Source organism: Cynocephalus volans, chromosome 15 (genome assembly GCF_027409185.1).
Source record: "Cynocephalus volans isolate mCynVol1 chromosome 15, mCynVol1.pri, whole genome shotgun sequence".
NCBI classification, from domain to species: domain Eukaryota; kingdom Metazoa; phylum Chordata; class Mammalia; order Dermoptera; family Cynocephalidae; genus Cynocephalus; species Cynocephalus volans.
This window is the reverse complement of record NC_084474.1, coordinates 9,255,291-9,278,834: the sequence shown is the minus strand read 5'-3', so window position 1 is coordinate 9,278,834 and position 23,544 is coordinate 9,255,291. Positions and strand designations below refer to the sequence as shown.

The following is a 23,544-nucleotide window of genomic DNA, read 5'->3' as shown; positions in this document are numbered from 1 at the left end:
TTCTTGATCCCTCTGCTACACTGTATTTTTCTACTCCTGCCTCTTAGAAAGTCACTCACTGAGTTACATTTTTCTTAAAAGTTCATTTCGCATACACACTTGTTAATGAGACACTTGATTATGAGAAACAGAGATTTATGAAGGGCAAAAAGAACTACACCCAGATAACACAGGACATATCACCATGGACAGCACTTTCCACTTCCTCCTAGCTGCAGCTCCTTTTCCCTATTCTAAAACAGGACCTCAGAAGTCGTAAGAGTTTAACTATAGTATCTGTGACTCTCCTACTGCAGTGCTTACTGTGGCTCAATAAATGACTCATCAGTTCACTTTCCGTCTGTTCAGTGTGCACTGTGCTAAGCACTGAAAAGACAAGGATCTGAGATGTCGCTGCTGCCCAGTTTGATCACAGTCAGGTCACACAGGACCCACACTCCTTTCTCAGGGCCACTGCAGCTGCTCTCACCCCCCACTGCAGCTTGCAACACCACAGCTCCACAGCAGCGCCCCCTCCTGGAGATGTGTTGGGCACTGCCAGTCCTCCCTGCACCCCATGTGTGTCTCTCACTCACTCATTCTCTTGGCGTCTGAAAGCTCCTGGCCATGCTCACCCAGGCTCTGAGAAGAAGGGACACTATTTTCCAACTTCAGAAACAGTCCTTCTTTAGTCTGCTTGAAATCAGGCAATTACAACAATTTTTCTTGAGAAAATTGTTATTTTTAAAGGATCTAGGAACTGTGTTGATATTATCATAGGGTGCTTTGCACTTGGACTAATTAATAATGAAATCATCAGGTTGTTTTCTAACACACGCAAGTAAATTTAATGGTTATTCCGAAAAAGCTAAAAATGACAAGAGTTAAAGATATGATTTTCAGATTAAAACATGAACTTCATACATTAAGTGGAAAAATGCAAATTGATTCATCTGAAGTTAAAGAGATGTTGCGTTGGTCTTCTGCTGTTGCCATAACAAACCACTACCAACTTACTGGCTTAAAAAAATACACATTTATTATACTACGGTTCAGTAGATCCATTATTTAGAAGTTCTAAACAGGACATACACAAATAAAATCAAGGGGCTGGCAGGCCTGTATTTCTGAAGACTCCAGAGTAGAAATGTCCCCTCTACTTCTTCTGGCCTCCTGCTTTCTTTGGGTCATGTCCCCTCCCCATCTTCAGAGCCAGTGACACTGGGCCTCGTCCTTCCCTCCTGCTCTCTCCTGTTTTCTCACGCTGCCTCCTTCCTCCACTTTTAAAGACACTAGCAATTACATCAGACCCACTCGGATAATACAGGCTAATTTCCCTATTTTAAGGTCAGCTGATTAGCAATATTAATTACATCTATAACCTTAGTTTTCCTGTTCCATGTGACATAGTATATTTACAGGTTCTGGGAAATAGGACATACACATCTTTGGGGGACCATTATTCTGATAAAGCAAAACTGAGTTTGTGTCAGTTTTGAATTAATGACAAAATAACATTTCCAAATTTCTTTCCAGTTACTCTTTGTAACTTATAAATTAGTAAATTTTAGAAAATTTTTTAAATGTATGCACAGTTATCTTTCTGTGTGGGTCAGATAACATTTAAAAGATGTACCTGGAATGCCTATTGGAAGGTGAGAATCTTAGCAGGACTGTGCGGCCCTAAGGAATGCCAGTGAGGGAAGCCAGCAGGTTACAGGACAGGGAAAATCAAAGTGGGTTCTCCTCTCTAGCCCTGACACAGCCAGTGCTGAATGAAGAGTTCTGTGGGAAGCCTCTGCCTGTGTGTGAGGGAGGAATATGCTACTGACCCTACAGACAAAGGAAAGGGAGCACGGATCTCACGTTCCTCTTTTGATTCCATAATCCACTATTCCACTTTCAATTTTCTCAAAGATGGGCCTTGACCATTCTGTGTTTCTAGCCCTGGGATCGCACATTTTTTTTCTTCTCTTCAGTCTACTCTTTGATCCCATACGGTAAATATTTTTAAGTCCATGTGACTCAATATTTGCATTTTTCCCTCAGTGAATTTGACTCTTTATTATTATTAAGTAGCTATCAATATTATTAGTGATACCTTGTCGGTAACATCCTCATTGCTCTATGGTCACAAAGCTCCAAACCTTTCTTTTAATTATTATTTGCACTGTATTTTTCTAAACTTTTACTTTCATCCTTCTGATACCTTGATTTTAGACTGTCTCGTAAGAACTATGTGCATGTTTTGTTGACATTGATGTTGTCCAGTCTGACAAACTTTGTATATGCACTAGGTGGTGTGATCCATTTAACTTTATTGAACTTTATTGTAATTACTTAACATGTTTGGATGTAAGTCACATCTTACTATGGTTTTCTACTTGTCCAACCTGTTCTATTTCATCTTTTTTTTTTTTTTTAGTTTTTGGTATTATTTTTCCACTTGTTCCTTTGTTAATTTGTAAATTACACACTCTATTTAGTTTGTACTTCCTCTAGTAAATAAACCATCCATTTTGACATATCAAAGTTTAATATTAATTACATTTACCTTCTGTGGATATTTATGATTTGCCTTTGTGATATATAATTCTGTTTATTTATCTAAATACCACAAGAAATTGTTACTGCTTTATGCAGACAGTGGTCATCTAGACCTCCCACCTGCTCATCACTTTCTTTGCTAGTCACTTCTTCCCACATCTCCAGGCATGTATCTGTCATCATTTTTCTTTCCCAATAAAGCACCCTCAAATATTTCCTTTAGTAAGTGTCTTTTTTTGTTTAATTTTCTGTGTTTTTCTATTTGTCTGAAAATGACTTAATTTCACCTGAATTCTTAAAAGAGATTTCCAAGATACAGCAAGTTTGAACAGTAGTTATTTTATTTTAGTACACTGAAATACTATTTAATTGCTTTTTTGCTTACTTTTTTTATATTAAAAATAACTATTTCTTCTAGTTTTAGCCAAGAAGGAATAAACACACTGAAGCCCATCTCTCACAACTAAACATGCTGGATATTTAGTTGTGATCACAACTGATCACAACTAAATATGCCAGATAAAATATAAAAGGCAACTCCCTTCGAACATTATAAGACAATAATAGCAAGGACTCTAGAAAAATAAGTCAAAATTGAATAATGACTAATACGGTGACTGTCAGTTTCCTGTTTTAATTATGTCTTCCTTCCTTCCTTCCTTCCTTCCTTTTTATTTTCCTTTCTTCTCTTTCCTTCTCTTTTTTCTTTCTCTTCCTTTATCTCCCACCATGGACTTGAAACCAAGAAAAATTAGGTCACACACAAGAACACAGAGAAAAGCCCATCTTTCTGATTGGAGTCCTGGGAAGTGGACACCAGTGAGCAGAGGCTATGAAGAAAATCCTCATGACTATTTCCCTGCTTTGGCTCCTGATCCCACTCCAAGGCCAGTGCAGGCACACAGCTGCTGCTGTGGAAGAGGGTCAGCAGGGTCAGCTACAAACCTCAGAGAAAACCCACTCCTCTGTATAAAGGACCTAGAGAAATGGATCACTGCTGCATGAGGGATCCCCATTACTTTTTCTCTCTTTTTTCATTCTGCTTTGCCCTGAAAGATTGCCCAGTCATGAGGAAATGCTCACAGTACAAGAGGCTAAACTCTCAGAGCAGCCATGGCTTTCTAGACAACAGACCAAGGACAGTGATGCTGGGACCCAGAGAGTGTGGGGGTTCCACAGATGAGGAAGAGCAAAGGGGGACACCCTAATTCCATGTGTGAACTGAGGGAAGTTCCAGGCTCACCCTAAACAGGGTGTGTGTGGAACACACCCAAAAGGTAGAGCAAAGGCTTTGAAAACTGAACTGATATTGGAGACACCATGTGGAAAATGAGACTGAATTCAAGATTAGAATGTCTGAACCTAACCAAGTTTGTGTTTGTCATATTAGCTCTTGCAGCAGGCAAAAAAATACTCCTCCAAAAGACATCCATATCAAATACCTGGAACGTGGTAATGTTTCTTTATTTGAAAAGAAGGTCCTTGAAGACGTACTTTTGGATCTTGAGGCAAGATGATACTGCATTATCTGAGGGGCTCTAAGACCAATTGCGAGTGTCTTCATAAGAGACACAGAGGAGGAGCTATGTGACCACAGAGGCAGAGTTGGAGTGATGTGGCCATGAGCCAAAGAATATCGACAGCCACCGGAAGCTGGAAGAGGCAAGAAAAGATTCTCCACTAGAATATCCAGAGGGAATGTGCCCTGCTGACACCTTGATATCAGACATCTAGGTTACAGAGTGTGAGAAAATGAATTTCTGTTGTTTTAAGCCATCAAGTTTGCAGTAATTTGCTACAACAGCTTTAGGAAACTAATACACTTCCTTACTGCTGTGTAAAATAATACTCCAAAATTTACTTACTTAACAAAACATTTATTATACTATACTTCCTGTGGGTCAGGAATCTAGATGGGGCTTAGCTGGGTCTTGTTTCTCTAAATTTCTCACACGGCTGTAATCAAAGTTCAACTTAAGCTGCAGTCTCATTCGAAGTCTGGACCAGGGAAGCATCTGCTTCCAAGCCCACTATGTAGCCCACACACATGGGAAGGAGACCACAGATGGGTGCAAATACCAGACAGTGAACATCACTGAGAACCATCTTATCAACCCACCTATCAAAGTCTGCCTTTGTGCACCCAATGATTCATATTCCTTCTACATGCAAAATACATTTACCCTCTTGAGTTCCCAAAAGTCTTACCCCATTACAACATTAGCATATTTAAAAGTCTTCAATTATTTAATATGAGATGATCATGACAATAAAAATTAATGACTTTCTATTGATGCTTGATCATATACCTGATGAAATAATGAATGGTAGAAAAAAAATTTAATGGCTGACTTGAAATAAGTATGTACTGTTTGTTATAATTTATGAATTTTACTTTTAAGAATCTGTTCAAATGTACCTTACCCCATATAATAGCAAATGCTCAATGGGGGCTGGTTTCGGCACCAGCTGGAGCCACCTCACAAGAACACAGCCTCTGCCGCTCTCCCTTCTCCAATGCGTAGCACACACTTTAAGTAAAATGAGTTGGTGCCTGTGCAGGCACAGATTTAAGACAAGCCCTAGAGCATCCTCTCTCTAGCACATGCCATTTACTAAATGGGTTGTAAATGTTTTAGAATCACTCTGAATAATGATAAAATACAATTTTAAATTGTGACTGTTTGTCTAAATAGTTCTACCATTATATCAATGACCTTCTGGAAGAAGAAACTTTTCAGACAACTATAAGTACATGGAATTTTTACATAAAATGCATATGAAAAGCACCCTGTTTCACAAAATTACTGCTAGAAATTAGCGAACAAAAAGAATAGAAAATGGTTAAAACATTGTTCCAATAAATTCTAGTACTGGTTTTCTTTTATCCCTCTCAGTCTATTCTCCAGCTGGCTTTATATTAAAATATAATTTATTATAAAGACTCCTCTAATGTTATTGTTTTAACATTTCTCTTCAGGGGGCAGCCAGCCAAGGGATCTGACCCACTGAGTTTGTCCCAGCAGAACTCCATGTGCTAGGGGCTCATTCTACAACCACAGAGTCTCAAACAGGAGTCAAGTTGATTTAACATAATCACCACCACAACTACTGTCAAGCAAAGACAGTTCACCCCCCACAGTAGCAATCAAGGCCACTCCACAGCCAATTTCAGTGTAATAGAAGAAGCAAACCCCTTACCAAATGACTAAGCATCAGCGAGAAAACACTAGAAGTACAAACAATCAAGAAGAAATGACACCACCAAAAGAATACAGTAATGCCCCAAAGTCAGACTCCATGGAACAGGGAATCCTTGAAATGTCTGAAAAAGAATTTCGAGCAATGATCTTAAGAAAACTTGAAGAAATAAAGGAAGACTCAATGAGAAAACATAATGAAACAAGAAAAAACATCCAGAATATGAAGGAGGAAATCTACAAAGAGATTAATACCTTAAAAAAGAGTGTAGCAGAACTTCTAGAAATGAAAGACTCACTCAATGAAATAGAAAACATGACTGAGAGCTTGAGCAGCAGGGCAGAGCAAGCAGAAGAAAGAATTTCAGAGCTTGAAGATGGTATTTTTGAAATAACTCAGGCAGACAAAAAAATGGAAAAAATAATTTAAAATAATGAGGAAAACCTAAGAGAGATAGCAGATAATCTCAAGTGCTCTAACATATAAATTGTGGGTATTCCTGGAGGGCAGGAGAAAGGAAAAGGTATCGAAAACCTACTCAAGGAAATAATAACAGAAAACTTCCCAGGTGTAGGGCAAGATACAGACCTTCAGATCCAGGAAGCTCTAGGTCCCCAAACAGATTCAACCCAAAAGATCATCCATGAGACATATTATAGTTAAAATTGCAAAGCTCAAAGACAAAGAGAGAATTCTACAAGCAGCAAGAGAAAAGCGTCAGGTCACTTGAAGGGGAACCCCCATCAAACTAACAGCAGACTTCTCAACCAAAACCCTACAGGCCAGAAGAAAGTGGAACAATATACTTAAAATACTAAAAGAAAAAACCTGCCAGCCAATAATTCTTTACCCAGCAAGGCTCTCCTTCAGAAACAAGGGAGAAATAGTGTATTTACCAGACAAACAAAAGTTGGGGGAGTTCACCACCACACGACCAGCCCTGCAAGAAATTCTCAAGGGAGTCACTCATCTGGAATCTGAATAATGGTGACCATAATCATGAATACACAAGAAAGAGCAAACCCACAGTTAAAACAAAAATGCCAGCAAGAAAGAGAAAGAAGCTACATCATTCTGCCTAAAATTCCCAACTCACATTGAAGAAGAGAAATAAAGGGTAAATAATGATCAAAAGATATTCAAACCACCTAAATAAGTAGCAATTAAATGACAAGAATTAAACAACACTTCTCAATAACTACTCTAAATGTGAATGCACTAAACTCCTCATTCAAAAGACACAGACTTACTGACTGGATTAAAAAGCTAGACCCAAGTATATGCTTTGTTCAAGAGACCCACCTCACCGGTAAAGCCACTCATAGACTAAAAGTGAAGGAATGGAAAAAGACATACCGTGCAAATGGAAACCAAAAACGAGCAGGAGTAGCTATTCTTATATTGGACAAAATAGACTTTAAACCAAAAAACATTAAAAAAGACAAAGAAGGCCATAGAAAAAACATCTATGCACACAATACACCCAATACCAGAGCACCCAGATATATCAAGCAAATACTCTTAGACCTAAAGAAGGAGATAGGACCTAATACATTAATAGTGGGTGATCTGAACATCACTCTCTCAGTATGGGACAGGATTTCCAGGCAACAAGTCAACAAAGAGACAGGATTTAATCTATACCCTAGACCAACTGGACTTGGCAGATATATATAGAACATATCACCCAACAGCTAAAGAATACACTTTCTTCTCATCAGCTCATGGTACATACTCCAGGATAGACCACATATTAGGTCAGAAATCTAGTGTCAGCGAATTTTTAAAAAACTAAAATTATTCCAACAATCTTTTCAGACCACAATGGACTAAAACTGAAGATAAATAATAAGCAAAACACCAGAAGTTATACAAATTCATAGAAAATAAATAATAGGCTCCTGAATGACCTATGGGTCTAAGAAGAAATGAAAAACAAGCAGTGACATTTGGCTTGTCCTTCCTCATGTTTACAGAGGGTTAGTTTAAAAAAACAAAAAGATGGTTTTGTTTTCTTAACTAAAGCATTTCTCTTTCTTTGTCTGGCTTATTTCACTTAAATAATATTAATTCGATCAACACGTTGTACACAGGTGATGGTAGTCAAAATTGTACCTCCAAAATATTTATAATAAATCACACTTCAATAAAGTAAATAAATAAAATTAAAATTAAAATTAATTTGAATAAAGCATTGAATATTCAAATGATTTTCAGCTGAATCACAGCATTTTAACTGAACCTACATTCTGAAGAAAAGGCTTTCATATAAGTATTTCTAGGATTTTAAGTCAATACAAATTTGGTTCTAGGTAAAGTAACAAATTTTGTAATTAAAATTTAATATTCTGTTCTTTTTAAAAATATTTTTTCTCATAAATGTATGAGACTATGACTGTGGCTCACTTTAAAGGCACTCTAATTGTTGCTGTAATAAAATACATCAATCCTCTCACTAAGTATTTTTCCCTTGTCTTTAGCCCTAGAAACATCTGTGCAAGTCAGGGGAAGGAGAGGCAAAATCCTCAGAGAAACACTTCATTTCTCTCTTTTTTGGTCAGTCTGAAACCTGTAGTCCTCTTCTGCAACCTCATTTCTTAAGTAATGCTGCCCCCAGATGAGGGCCCAAGCCAGACATGCCCAGGCCAAGCCTTCCCATTGGGTGGTGCCCCTGGCTAAGCCTTGGTGCATTTGTACCTATTCAGGCACCATAAGAAAAAAAAAATCTGCCTTTATGCATGACAAAATGAGACAATTTTACACATAGCAAATATCCAAAAATTAAAAGGCAGGTGATCTTTGACCAACATCTCCCCATCCTGTCATCACCCCAAGCCTCCTAAGCCTCTGGTAACCACCATCCTACTCTCTACTTCTATAAGATTGTCTTTTTATCTTTTACATGAGTGAGATTATATGGTATTTGTCTTTCTGTGCCTGGTTTATTTCACTTAACATAATGTCCTCCAGGTTCATCCATTTTGTCACAAATGACAGGATTTCATTCTTGTTAGTGATGAATGGCATTCTACTGTGCATATATAAAAATTTTCTTTATTCATCGATCTGTTTTTGGTCAAACAATACATAATTACAGTTAGATAGGAGACATATTTTTTTTTTAAGTCTGGAACAGGCAAATATAAAGTGACAAAAAGCAGATAAGTGATAGCCCGGGGCCAAGGGATGGAGGAGAACAGGTGAGTGGGAGAGAAATGGGGAGTGACTACAAATGGCTATGGAGCTTCTTGAGAGGGTAGTAAAGATGCTCTAAAATTTATTGTGATGATGGTTGCACAACTCTCTGAACAAACTAAAGATCACTGGATTGTACATTTTAAATAAATGAATTGGGAAGTTCCACAGAGAACACATGCTCTGCGGTGCTGCCGCTGTGTGATCCTGCGGCCCGGCCCAGTGCACATGGAGCAGGGAGACATCCAGCAGGGGAGGTGGAAGCTCCACAGAGACCATGTGCCCTGTGAGGCCACCACGCAATCCAGCAGGTAGGCTTCACTGCCGCCATCTGGCTCCATCCCCAGCCTAGCCCAGAGCGCATAGAGCAGGGAGTCATCCAGCAGGGTAGGTGGAAGCTCCACAGAGACCACACACTCTGAGGTGCTGCCACACAACCCAACAGCCCAGCCCAGTGCGTGCAGAGCAGAGAGTCATCCAGCAGGGGAGGCGGAAGCTCCACAGAGATCACACATTCTGCGATGCCTCCATACATCCCAGCAGCCCGGCCCAGTGTGCGTGGAGCAGGGAGACGTCCAGCAGGGGAGGTGGAAGCTCAGCAGAGACCACACACCCTGTGGTACTGCCCCATGACCCAGCAGCACAGCCGAGTGCATTCTGATCAGAGAGGTGGCTCCCCGGAGAGGCCCAAGACCCGAGGCAACCACACACATACGGCACTAGTGGCCAACTGAGCACACATTGAGGTGGCCATACCAAATTGGCAACCCCAGCAACATCCTAGTCAGACAATAGTGTCAAACCTGTGGGCTGTGAAACCACCTGCCACAATGACTAAACATCAAAGAAAAGATACCAGAAATATGAAAAATCAAGAAAGTACACCACCAAAGGTTAATAACTCTCAATCTCTAGATCCTATAGATCAAGAAACCCTTGAAATGTCTGACAAGAAATGTCAAGTGATAATTCTAAGGAAACTGAATGAGATACAGGAAAACTCAGCTAGACAACATGATGAAATGAGGAAAAGTATACATGACCTGAAAGAAGAAATGTACAAGGAAATCAATGCCCTGAAAAAGAATGTAGCAGAGCTTGCCAAACTGAAGAATTCATTCAGCAAGACAAAAAACACAACAGAGAGTTTAACCAGTAATTCTGACCTTGAAGATGGGCTGTTTGAAATAACAAAGGCAGACAAAAAAAAAGAAAAAAGAATCAAAAGCACTGAAGAAAATCTGAGAGAGATATCAGACAACCTTAAGTGCTCAAATATCTGAGTCATGGGTATTCCAGAAGGGGAGGAAAAAGGAGATTGCACTGAAAATAACAAAATAGTGGCAGAAAACTTCCCCGGTAAAGGAAAAGTCACAGATCTTCAGATTCATGAAGCTCAAAGATCCCCAAACGTGTTCAACCCCAAAAGATCTTCTCCAAGACATAGTCAAATTCACAAAACTCAAAGACAAAGAGAGAATCTTAAAAGCTGCAAGAGAGAAGCCTCAAATCACCTATAAAGGAGCCCCAATCAGACTAACATCAGACTTTTCATCACAAACCCTAGAAGTCAGAAAGGAATAGGATGAAATATTCAAAATACTAAAAGACACAGAATGCTGGCCAAGAATACTCAACCCGACAAGGCTATCCTTCCCAAATGAAGGGCAAATAGTATATTTCTCAGACAAACAAAAACTGCGGGAGTTCACCACCACATTACCAACCTTACAAGAAATTCTTAAGGGAGTACCGGGTTTGGTTCCTGAAAAATAACTACCACTGCCATAAAAAACCAAGAATAATCAAAACCAACTAGTATAATAACAATGGCATTCATGAAGAGAAAACAAAAAAACAAAAAGGCTATCTACAACCCAAGGAACCAACAAATACAGAAAACAAACAGTACATCAGAAAGAAAGAGACAAAAGACACTTAAGACATCCAAACAATAATCAGTAAAATGCTAGGAATAAATCAACACTTTTCAATAACAAATCTTAATGTAAAACGCTTAAATTCCCCAATCAAAAGATACAGACTGGCTGACTGGATTAAAAAGGAGGATCCAACTATATGCTGCCTTCAAGAGACCCACCTCACCCATAAAGACTCACATAGACTAAGAGCGAAAGGTTGGAAAACATTTACCATGGAAACAGAAAAGAAAAACAAGCTGGGGTAGCTATTCTTATATTTGATAAAATAGACTTTAAAGTAAAAACCATAAAAAAGAGACAATGAGGGATACTACATAATGATAAAAGGGTTGATCAATCAAGAAAACATAACCATCATAAATATATACACACCCAATGTTGGAGCAGCCAGATTTATAAAACAAACTCTATTAGACCTAAAAAAGGAAATAGACACTAATACCATAATAGCAGGGGACCTGAACACCCCACTGTCAATATTGGACAGATCATCTAGGCAAAGAATCAGCAGAGAAACACAAGATCTAAACAATACTCTAGACCAACAGGACTTGGCAGATATCTACAGAACATTCCATCCAATAACCTCAGAATACTCATTCTTCTCATCAGCACATGGATCATTCTCCCAGATAGATCACATATTAGGTCACAAATCAAGTATCAACAAATCAAAAAAATTGGAATTAACACATGTATTTTCTCAGACCACAATGGATTAAAATTAGAAATAAATAACAAATGAAATTCTGGAAACTATACAAACACATGAAAATTAAATAGCATTCTACTTAATGACATATGGGTCCAAGAAGAAATCAAGCAGGAAATATAAAAATTTATTGAAACTAATGAAAATAATGATACATCATACCAAAACATGTGGGATACTGCAAAAGCAGTATTCAGGGGGAAATTTATCGCATTAAACGCTCACTTCAGAAGAATGGAAAGATGGCAAGTGAACAACCTAACACTTCACCTTAAAGAACTAGAAAAACAAGAACAATCCAAACCTAAACTTAGCATATGGAAAGAAATCATTAAGATCAGAGCAGAACTGAATGAAATTGAAACCCAAAAAACAATATAAAAGATCAATGAATCAAAAAGTTGGTTTTTTGAAAAGATAAATAAAATTGACAAACCATTAGCATGAGTAACTAAAAAAAGAAAAGAGAAGATCCAAATAACAAAAATTAGAAATGAAAAAGGCGATATTACAACTGATTCATCTGAAATACAAGGAATCATTCGAGACTACTATAAACAACAATACACCAACAAATTTGAAAATCTGGAGGAAATGGATAAATTTCTGGACACACACAAGCTACTAAAACTGAGCCATGAAGATGTAGAAAATCTGAACAGACCAATAACAATGAAGGAGATTGAAGCTGTTATCAGAAGGCTCCCAACAAATAAAAGCCCAGGACCACATGGATTCACAGCAGAATTTTAAAAAACATTCAAAGAGGAATAGACACCAATTCTTTACAAACTATTCCAAAAGACTGAAACAGACACAAATCTCCCAAACTCATTCTATGAAGCAAACATCATCCTGGTACCAAAACCAGGTAAAGATACAACTAAAAAAGAAAACTATAGGCCGATATCCTGGATGAATATAGATGCAAAAATCCTCATTAAAATACTAGCTAACAGAATATAGCAACACATATGTAAAATTATTCACCACGATCAAATGGGATTCATCCCAGGGATGCAAGGCTGGTTTGACATATGCAAATCAATAAATGTGATACACCATATTAATAAAATAAAACACAAGGACCATATGGTCATCTCTATAGATGCTGAAAAAGCACTTGATAAAATTCAACATTCATTCAAGGTACAGATGGAAACTATCTCAACATAATTAAAGCCATAAATGATAAACCCACTACCAATATCATCCCAAATGGGGAAAAGCTGAAAACTTTTCCTTTAAGAACAGGAACTAAACAAGGATGCCCAATCTCACCACTCCTATTCAACATAGTGTTGGAATTACTAGCCAGAGCAATCAGAGAAGAGAAGGAAATAAAGGGCATCCAGATTGGAAGAGATGAAGTCAAATTGTCCCTGTTTGCAGATGACATGATCCCACATATTGAACAGCCTAAAGCTTCTACAAAAAAACTCTTGGAGTTGATAAAGGATTACAGCAGAGTAGCAGGATACAAAACCAACACACAAAATCAGTAGCATTCTTATTCTCCAATAGTGAACATGCAGAAAGAGAAATCAAGGAAGGTTGCCCATTTACAATAGCCACCAAAAAAAATAAAATACTTAGGAATTGAGTTAACCAAGGATGTGAATAATCTCTATAATGAGAACTACAAACCACTGCTGAGAGAAATTAGAGAGGATACAAGAAGATGGAAAGATATCCCATGCTCTTGGATTGGAAGAATCAACATTGTGAAAATGTCCACACTACCCAAAGTGATATACATATTCAATGAAATCCCCATCCAAATTCCAATGACACTTTTCTCAGAAATGGAAAGAACTATCCAGACATTTATATGGAACAATAAAAGACCATGCATAGCCAAAGCAATGCGGAGCAAAAAAAATAAACTTGGAGGCATAACGCTACCTGACTTTAAACTATACTACAAAGCTATAATAACCAAAACAGTATGGTACTGGCATAAAAACAGACACACTGATCAATGGAATAGAATAGAGAATCTAGAAATCAACCCACACACCTACAGCCATCTGATCTTTGAAAAACGCACCAAGCCTATACACTGGGGAAGAGACTGCCTCTTCAGCAAATGGTACTGGGATAATTGGATATCAATATGCGGGAGAATGAAACTAGACCCATCCCTTTCACCATACACTAAAGTCAACTCGACATGGATTAAAGAATTAAATATACACTCTGAAATAATAAAACTTGTTAAAGAAAACATGGTAGAAACACTTCAGGAAATAGGACTGGACACAGACTTCATGAATATGACCCCCAAAGCACAGGCAGCCAAAGGAAAAATAAACAAATTGGATTATATCAAACTAAAAAGCTTCTGCACAGCAAAAAAAATACAATTAACAGAGTTAAAAGACAACCAACAGAGTGGGAGAAAATATTTGGAAAATATACATCTGACAAAGGTTTAATATCCAGAATATACAAGGAACTCAAACAACCTTACAAAAAAAAAAAAAAGCAACCCAATTAAAAAATGGGCAAAAGAGCTAAATAGGCATTTCTCAAAAGAAGATATACGAATGACCAACAGACACATGAAAAAATGCTGAACATCACTCAGCATTCAGGAAATGCAAATCAAAACCACACTGAGATACCATCTCACCACAGTTAGGATGGCTAAAATCCGCAAGACTGTGAACGATAAATGCTGGCGAGGTTGTGGAGAAATAGGAACTCTCATACATTGTTGGTGGGACTGCAAAGTTGTGGAAAATGGTACAGAGGTTCCTCAAACAATTGCAGATAGATCTGCCATATGACCCAGCTATCCCACTGCTGGGAATATACCCAGAGGAATGGAAATCATCAAGTCGAAGGTATACCTGCTCCCCAATGTTCATCACAGGACTCTTTACAATAGCCAAGAGTTGGAACCAGCCCAAATGTCCATCATCAGATGAGTGGATACGGAAAATGTGGTACATCTACACAACGGAATACTACTCAGCTATAAAAATGAATGAAATACTGCCATTTGCAACAACATGGATAGACCTAGAGAGAATTATATTAAGTGAAACAAGTCAGGCAGAGAAAGAGAAATATCACATGTTCTCGCTTATTTGTGGGAGCTAAAAATAAATAAATAAATACACAAAAAAGCAGGGTGGGGGGAAGAAGACATAACAACTATAATTCCTTGAAATTGATACGACAAGCGAAAAGAAAGGACATTGTTGGGAGGGAGGGCAGAGAGGTAGGAGGAGGGAGTTTTCGGTAATTGGCCACAATAATCAACCGCATTGTATTCTGACAAATAAAATATAAAAAAATAAAAATAAAAAATAATAAAAATAAATGAATGAATGAATGAATTGTATGACATGTAAATTATGTGTCAGTAAAGCTGTTTTTTAAAAGGCGGGATATCTCAAAGTGTTGAGGATGATCTGTAAAATGAGACGTGTCAGCAATTCAGTGGAGGGGGCAGAATTTTACAGTCAAATTGGAAAACATGTGGCATTACCTGGTGAAACTGAACACGTGCGTATCCCATGACTATCAATTCCACTCCCACCACGTCCCCTCAACATATGCATGGCCATTATGTTTGAAATAGACATAAACTGGAAACAAGACAGTTGTCTACAATGACTGACAGTCTTTCTGTTCTTAAGAAAGGTGTATCTCTGTGGTTTATTGGTGCTAGCTAAAAATTAATATATAAATTCACACACACACACACACACACACACACAAACCGGGGGGGGGGAAGAAGATATAACAACCACAATTACTTGAAGTTGATACGACAAGCAAACAGAAAGGATACTGTTGGGGGGGGGGGAGAAGGGCGGGAGGTTTTGGTGATGGGGAGCAATAATCAGCCACAATGTATATCGACAAAATAAAATTAAAACAAAAAAAAAAAGAAAGGTGTATCTGCCACTGTTCTTTCTTAGTTTTCAAAGCAAAATTTGTGCAGAGATACTTGGGTCTGGAGGGTCATTTCCATAAAGAGAGTTTTGTGTGCTCATGAGTTAGTAAGAGAGTTACATATTTCTGCTTGATATTAGACTTCTGGATTTCCCTTAGGACTTCTTAAATGCCCAACATGTCATGAAATAGTGGTAAACAGAGGAGAGAATTAAGACAATGGTACAAATGATAGCAAGTACTTTTTTCTGAAACAGAATAATCCTTAATGATACCTACATCAATACTCAATGAAGCGAACTTCATGGCTTTGTATAGTTTGTTAGACTACACTTCTCCTAGAAGTGACAGGGATAAAGGTTTGGTTAGGCTATTAAAAAGTAATGACAGTGAGAAGATAGCGACAATAAAAGGACACAGAAATGGGGAAAGATGGAAAGGTTGAAGTAGAAAGAGAAAATGTAGATAAGCCATTCCTAATTATATAGATGTGGCTATCATGTGCAATTTTCTAGGTCCCACAATGACATCTTCCGACTGTTCCTGTGCTAGCCGAGTCTTGGCCATACAAGAAGGTCAGTCTTTGTGCTAACTCTTCTGCTTTACCCTCCACTCCTCCAAACATTCCAGCAGCAATTCTAAGATCACTAAAGGTGAATCAATAATGCTTTCTTGAAATTCAGTACTGTATTAGTCCATAGGGTTCCACTTAAGTACATTTTGTTATTTACATGCTAAATTCTTATTTTGATTTACTTAAGTAATGTGGATACTTAACGATGTTTACAAATAGACACCTATGCATGAGAGTATTCTTGAACTGATAAACTGAGATAGAATTCTCTGGGTAAAGTGGTTTTCTTTTGAGGTGGACTATTGGGATCTAAAAGTTCCTTTAATTAAGGCTTTTTGTTTTAACTTTACAGCTAAAATGTGCTTGCTTGTAAGGGACACCTAAAAGTGTGTAAAGAGTTAACAGTTAATTGTATTTCTGGCGTCTGTGACTTTGCGTTTAAAGACTGTCAGAGAAGCTGTCAGCTTGTTTTACGGAAAGCACCTACTTAACCACACATTTCCTGTCTCTGTAACCCTGCACTTAAGCCCCTTACCCACACTGTGAAGCCCCCAGTGTGGGTGACTCTGCCTGGATACAGACAGAGCCAATAGAAAAGTCTTGCATGCCTGCTCAAGAAAGGTTTATAACCACAGCTCTCCCTGCACCCAGGATCCCAGGATCTCAGAACGGGAGTTCACCAGGGTCCCGCTAGTGTTCCTGTCTCACTAGCGTAATAAACTTCCTGACTCTCCATCTCTCCGAGTAACTGGAATTATTTCCTTGTCGAGTTCTAAGTGTTCCAGAAGCGCTTTCAGGATGGATGTGAACTGGCTCATTCCTAGAGGAACACCAAGCAGTTGATGCAAAGTTACATGCATACTGAAGAATGTGACAGAGGCTGAGAAACTCCATAGCCAGGCGTTCCTTGAATCACTACTTACATTGTGCTTTGTGAGGTTTGAAATATTAGTTGCTATTGCTTGTAGCCATTCAATCCAGTCTTCAGCGGAGAGGCACTGAAGAATTCCACTGCAGACCCCATCCACAGCGATGACTTGAAAGGCATTCTGCCTGCAGACACGTCAGAACAAATCAGATCAAAATGTCATGTCATGTATCTTTTTGCAACTCATAATAGTGTCTGTTTAAAAGGTCTCCTTTCAAACAATATGAATATCAGTCTCCAAATTTATATTTGATTACTTCCCTTTATAAATATCTGTTTGTTAGTGGAACACTAAAAGTAGACCCAGATAACATATAATTTTGAATTAGTAGAAAGCACCCTTAGATTCAGATAAATACAGAGAACCTTTGAAATGTAAACAATGTACTATGTAAATGCAAGAAGATCTAAGAAATTTTAGAAGCATTTTTTCCCCCAGATTGCCATAAAGTTATGTGCAGTTAATCTATTATTTTGGCTACCATCATCTCCTCTTGACATTTGTCAATGCCTCTTCTGACATACAATGGCAAGAGCGCAAACACATACTAAACATCATATAGAAAACCACCTGACTGTCACAAGATGCAGCATTTTGTCCGTTTTTATCTACCCTCAATCTCAATTATTCATCTTCTCAAAGATGGTTTAGGGCTAGAGATTTGTGCCTCCTCTCCAGGTCTAAATGATCATGGTCTTAATGTATGTGATTGCTGTGAATTTCAGTAACACCAGACATTTTTTTTTCTTTTAATGCAGTGACCAATTTAACTATCCCTATGATCTTTTATTAATTTTGTTGTTGTTGTGGAAAATTAAATGATGCCATTCTAAATTGTTTACAAAAGTGCTACAGAATCTAAAGAAAGCTGCTCCCTACAGCTTCACTTATTTACTTTTTTTTTTTTTTCTGCATCAAGTTCTTGCTATGTTTAGATATAAGTTTAATGGACAGGAATAGATAAAATCCCAAAATAAATGGAAACTAGCCAAATGCCTCATGCTTGAGAATTACTCTGTTGTGCAACACAATACGCAACACAATACGCTTTAGAAAAATGCACAAATATATTTAAATCCCAAACAATTATGAAACAATAAAAAACTTCTGCAATTTGGTACTCAAAATGCTATGTAAACTGTATAAATTTATATCTTTTCTCCAAATAAACAGTTTTCCTGGCTCTTCTGAGTTTTGTAACTAGGTATTCCTGGTTATTAGACATGATTTCTCTTCCTGAAACAAAGAGGAAAACCCTCAAAGCATATGTCTGCCTCAGGTTCACTCTGGCCTCTTGCCACTCTTGCTTCCCTTTAGATTTGTTCCTGTCTCAGAACTGGGCACATGGGGGAGCCTGTGGCATCCAAGGCAATCTACATCCAAATTATTGATATTTTTAGAGAAATTAGTTCTCATATCCTTGACAGAGCACTTTCTATGGAAAACAGAGTAGTGCTCAGATATAGTTTTCTATTTTATGTTAAAAATACATAAAAGGCTTTAGGAAGTAAAACTATTGTCTGACTCTTTGAAATAAGGTTCTTCTGAATTTGCAACAAGAAAAAAATATGCATAGCTCTAAAAGAATATTACAACCTCACATGACATTCTTAGCTTTAATTCTGATGTTCAACAGCAAGTAAGACATTTAAAATAACCATACAGAAGCCCAACCATCCATGGAAAATGAGAACTAATTTGAGTCTAGTAATATACATTTCTTTCTGCTCTCTGATTATTATAACCATTGTTTCATGTACCATAAATTAAAGCATGTCTTGAACATATTTGTCCTGTCTGCTTTCAATGAATCATGGCAGCTGGATATTTTTAGTTGATTAAAGTCAACCCACTTAGCTCAAATCTACAATCTATGCAATCATATATGTTACATAATTCCTAGATAAAAGAATTCTGAGGGACTAATCTTTTATAAGCCTAAATGTATATTTTAAAACATATCACTTTTTACACTCTGTTTTAACTTTTCAAAATTGATGGAAACCGTTTTATGAATATAAGTAAAGTTCCTGAACAGATGCATCATTTACACATGACCTCTTACAAAATAGGCTGATCATAAAGATTCTAGTGTGGATTATATACTTCTACCTCTACTACTGAATAAATGAGAACATTGACACTTTAGTCCACTTAGTTATACCACAACTTCCCCTAAAGAAAAATGGGAATAACATAGTTTACAAATTTAACTAGTATTTACTGTATGAAAAACATTGCTCACTATAAAAATACATAAATAAATTTCAATCTAACATATCCATAAATATACATACATCTCTAAGTAATATAGTTCATAATTCATGTTTGGATTCATTGTTGACTATATTATAGAAAGTTATATGTTGGAAGATGTTAAACGTGTGAGGGGTGAGTCGGAGAAGGCAGACAGAGAAGGCCTTTCATGCAGGAGGAGCAATAGCTTCAGAAACTACAACATGCAAGTTTCAAGTGGCTGGACTGTCATGGCCATGAGCAGGAGCTTGGGGGGATCAGCACGGGGCAGGGTTTGTGTGCTACGCAGGGAGCCTGGAGTCCACAGGGAACCACTGCTGAACTTTGCATGGAGGGCTGCCGTGGTTAGGGTCCTGTGGCATCGGTGGTCCTGTTAGACCAGTGAGGACAGTATAACTGGTAAAATAAGAGATGATATGAGACTGCAATAAACACGGGTTAGTGAGAATGAAAATGAAACAACTAGTTCAAGGGATTTGTAAGGGCATTAGAAAGAATGTGACTAGACAGCTTTTTTTTAGCAGATTATGAGAAAGAGGATAGAGTTAAAATTACACCAGGGTTCTGGACCTAGAAGTGGAATGGCTTAGTTGAGGAGACAAGGAAAGCACACATTTTAGACAGAAGATAATTAATCCAAAAACAAATATCAGAGGTATGAAAAGTCTCTTATCAAGATTTCTCATATCAAAAGAAATGCGTGTTGGGCGGCATGTCACATGTGGACAGGCGGACGTAGTAAGTCATGAAGCTGGCTATCAAGCAAGGCCTAATTAGTAAGAACTTTGCAAATCATGCTACAATATTTCTACCTAACCCTGAAGGTCAGGCGGAGCCAATGGAAACATGTAAGTATTGGAATAAAAGGATCATATTTATTTTTAGAAATATCTGTCAGTGGGGGTTAAGAAGATGGGAAAAAGTGAGAGTAAGGTCCTAGCGAGATAGGTAGGGGTACTGCAGGGCCAGAAAAACAATGAAAATAATCTGTCTCAGGAGAGTGACCCTGTATATGCAGGACATAACATGGACTCAAATGCTACTGAAAAAAATCAATGTCTTCGCTATACTGACTTCTCCTCAATCAGTAACCATGACCGTAACATGCTTTGAATTTTATATCCTCTTTTTGCCCTCATCACGTTTCATGAACAGTATATCCTCACACATTGTGTCCCTTTCTTTACTGTCAGTATCCCTCTTAGACAATTTTTTTTTTTCAGTCCAATTCACTCCGGCAACTATTCTCTCAAAAGTCACTGAAAAATTAATCACTTTCTCTCAGTCCTTTCAGTATTTTCCTTACGCAGTTGATACAATCAACCACTTTCTTCTCAAGCACCTGTTTGCAGAACAAAACAAAACAAAAATAAAAACAAAATACAAAAAGCTAAAACCCTGTTTGCAATAACATCTCTGATATTATAGTATCATAATTCTTTTTCTGCCTATTTACTTATTTTCTGTTTCATATACTCATTGATTCTGCTTTCTGCTCAGCTAAAATACACCTTCCTGAGAGTCCCATCCTTCAATGAACAACCATAAATTGAGTGTTTATTATAAGCCAGCTTCATATTTGACTATTGCTAAGATCCTTGCGTTTTTGTTCAATTGAAACATAATTAATTGTACAAAACTGTGGGGTACCACATTGAATATCAATATCTGTGTGCAATCTGTGATCCTCAAATCAGGATAATTAGTGTACTCAACGTTACACACAATGTAATCATTTTTGGGGGCTCTTTACCAATTTCCAGATAACCCCCTCCCACTCCCCATCCCACTTCTGGTAACCTCAGTTCTGTTCTCTCCTTTTGAAAATTCAACATATTACTGTAATTGCTGTAGCTTTCTTTCCTTTTATCTTTCTTTACTTTGTTTATTCATTTATTTATTTGTTTATTTATTTATTTATTTATTTAGCTTCCACTTATGAGTGAGGACATGCCTGCCTTATTTCATTTAACATAATTTTCTCTAAGTTCGTCCATGTTGCTGTGAATGACAGAATCTCATTCATTCTTTTTTATTGCAGAGAAGTATTCTATTGAGTATATATACCATATTTTCCTTATCCAGTCATCCATCAATGGACATTTAGGTTGGCTCCAACTCTTTTTTAAATAGAATAAATAGAGCTGCAATAAACATGGGAGTGCAGGCAACCCATCGACATGATGATTTCCATTCCTTTGGGTATATACCCAGCAGTGGGATTGCTGGATTATATGGTAGTTCTATCTATAGTTGTTTGAGGAAACTCCATACTACTTTCCATAATGGCTGTGCTAATTTCCAGTCCCACCAACAGTGTAGGAGGGTTCTCTTCTCTCTGCATCCTCACCAGCATTTGTTATCTCTATCTTTTTGATAACGGCCAGTCTAACTGGGGTGAGATGATGCCTCGATGTGGTTTTGATTTGCATTTCCCTGATGCTGAGTGATGCTGAGCGTTTTTCCATGTGTCTGTTGACCATTTGTATATCTTCTTTTGAGGAACATCTATTCAGCTCTTTATCGAAGCACAGTTCTCATCACTACTGTCCTCGCCTACTCTCCAGATACTAAACTGCTTCGTCTACAGGTGCTCAATATGGTGACATCTAAAACGAACTCACTACAGGATAAAAGGGTCTGTTCTCTTGGAGGGAACATGAAATTCTGCTGTCATTTGGGATTTTCTTAAAGTAAAACTGCAGTTATAACACCAAGGTCAAGGGTGCAGACCTCTGTATGGGCCATCCACCAAAAAAATGAAAGAAAAAAAGAAAAGAGAATGATTCTAAAAGTAAAAGTGCAAATCAGTAGGCTTCATTTCAATTCACAGTGTTTTCATGGTTTTTAAGAATCATGCAGTAGATGAAACTCCTACCATAAGAACAAACTAAGAATGATATTCTTTCCTTTAATAAATATTTACTGAGCACTTTTGAGCAATAAAGTATGCTAAGCACTGACAGCACAGGGATAAATGCTATATTCCCAAAATTCAAATACATATACACACATATATATGTGTATAATATTATATACACTGATACACACATATATATTCATGTGCTCATTTTGTAAATAAAAAATAAAGCTTGAGGAGATGAAAAGACCAAAGTTCCCATAACATCTACCTTCTAGTGTAACACCTTGACACTGCAATATTGCGCAATACTATAACACACTTCAGGATTTAAAGCAAACATCTCTAAATATGATAAATATAACTTGATTAATATAAACTATGATAAATATAAGCTTTCTTGTACTGATAAAAAATTTGCGATGTTTTAATTTACATCCACACAATACTATATGACAGTAGCATAACTTGGTTGCAATTAAACATGAGAGGTGCTTCATCACTGAAGTTAAAAGTGTGGGCTTTGGCAAAAACCAAACAAGAAAAAACATTCTGGGTTTTGAGCCAAGCTAAAATAATTTCCTGTATTTGTCATCAGGGGCCAGTTATTTATCCTTACTCTTTTTTTCCCCCTCACTGAATTCACTGCCACCGACCTGTGAGCATCTTCAGGAAAACAACCAAGCACAATGCCACCCACTTACCCACATTAAATCAGCACCTATTGAGTGGATGAGTGAACAATAAGTTACCTACTTCAACTCTGTGAAATCCATTCTGAATAGTGCTGTTTGTAACTGCTTATTACTGTAACATTTATTGCATGTAATTAATTCAGTTGGTTAAAGCTGTTTATGTGTTGAAGTGCCATAAAAATAAAAAATGTAAGAGGTCATCTGGAATAACCTGAAGAATTCCTTTTTTCTATGAAATCACTTTAGCTAAATGCCTTTACATAATATAACTACATATTTTTTAGAAAAGGAAAAACAAAACAAAAAAATATACTCTTTTTAATTTAAAAATTAGCATTAATAGAAATGTTGAGAGTTCTTAAGGCAGAAGGAAAATAGGACCAAAAGGAAGGAATGAAGAGAAAAAGGAAGGGTAGGATGCATAGGAATAGTTACACTGAAGCAATAATATAATATTTGAAGCATCTAGCATATATGTATTAAAAGTATATCAAAAATATGCCCAAAGACAAGAAAGGGACAAAGGGGTTAGAGTGTTCTAAATTTCCAAAATTTTCTGAAAGAGGCAAAATTAGTAAATTGTGTTAAGATCTAATAGTTATACATGTATGGTGTAATGTTTAGGCAATAAATAAAACAATAATAAAAAGACGTATATATAACAATGCAATAGAAGAAATATTAAACAATAAAAATGCCTAATTATTATAAAAAGTAAGGAAAAAATAAAGCAGTACAAAAACT

General features: G+C 37.2%; 1 protein-coding gene across 2 annotated transcripts in view; it reads right to left on the bottom strand.

The window, feature by feature from the left end:
* Positions 1–23,544, bottom strand: part of SNTG1 (syntrophin gamma 1) — a 359,598-nt gene that overhangs the window by 201,955 nt on the left and 134,099 nt on the right. For both annotated transcript variants that reach the window (XM_063079906.1, XM_063079907.1), the window contains exon 10: positions 16,984–17,113. In XM_063079906.1, coding sequence (XP_062935976.1) covers positions 16,984–17,113 — 130 coding nt within the window. The remainder of the gene's footprint in view (positions 1–16,983; positions 17,114–23,544) is intronic.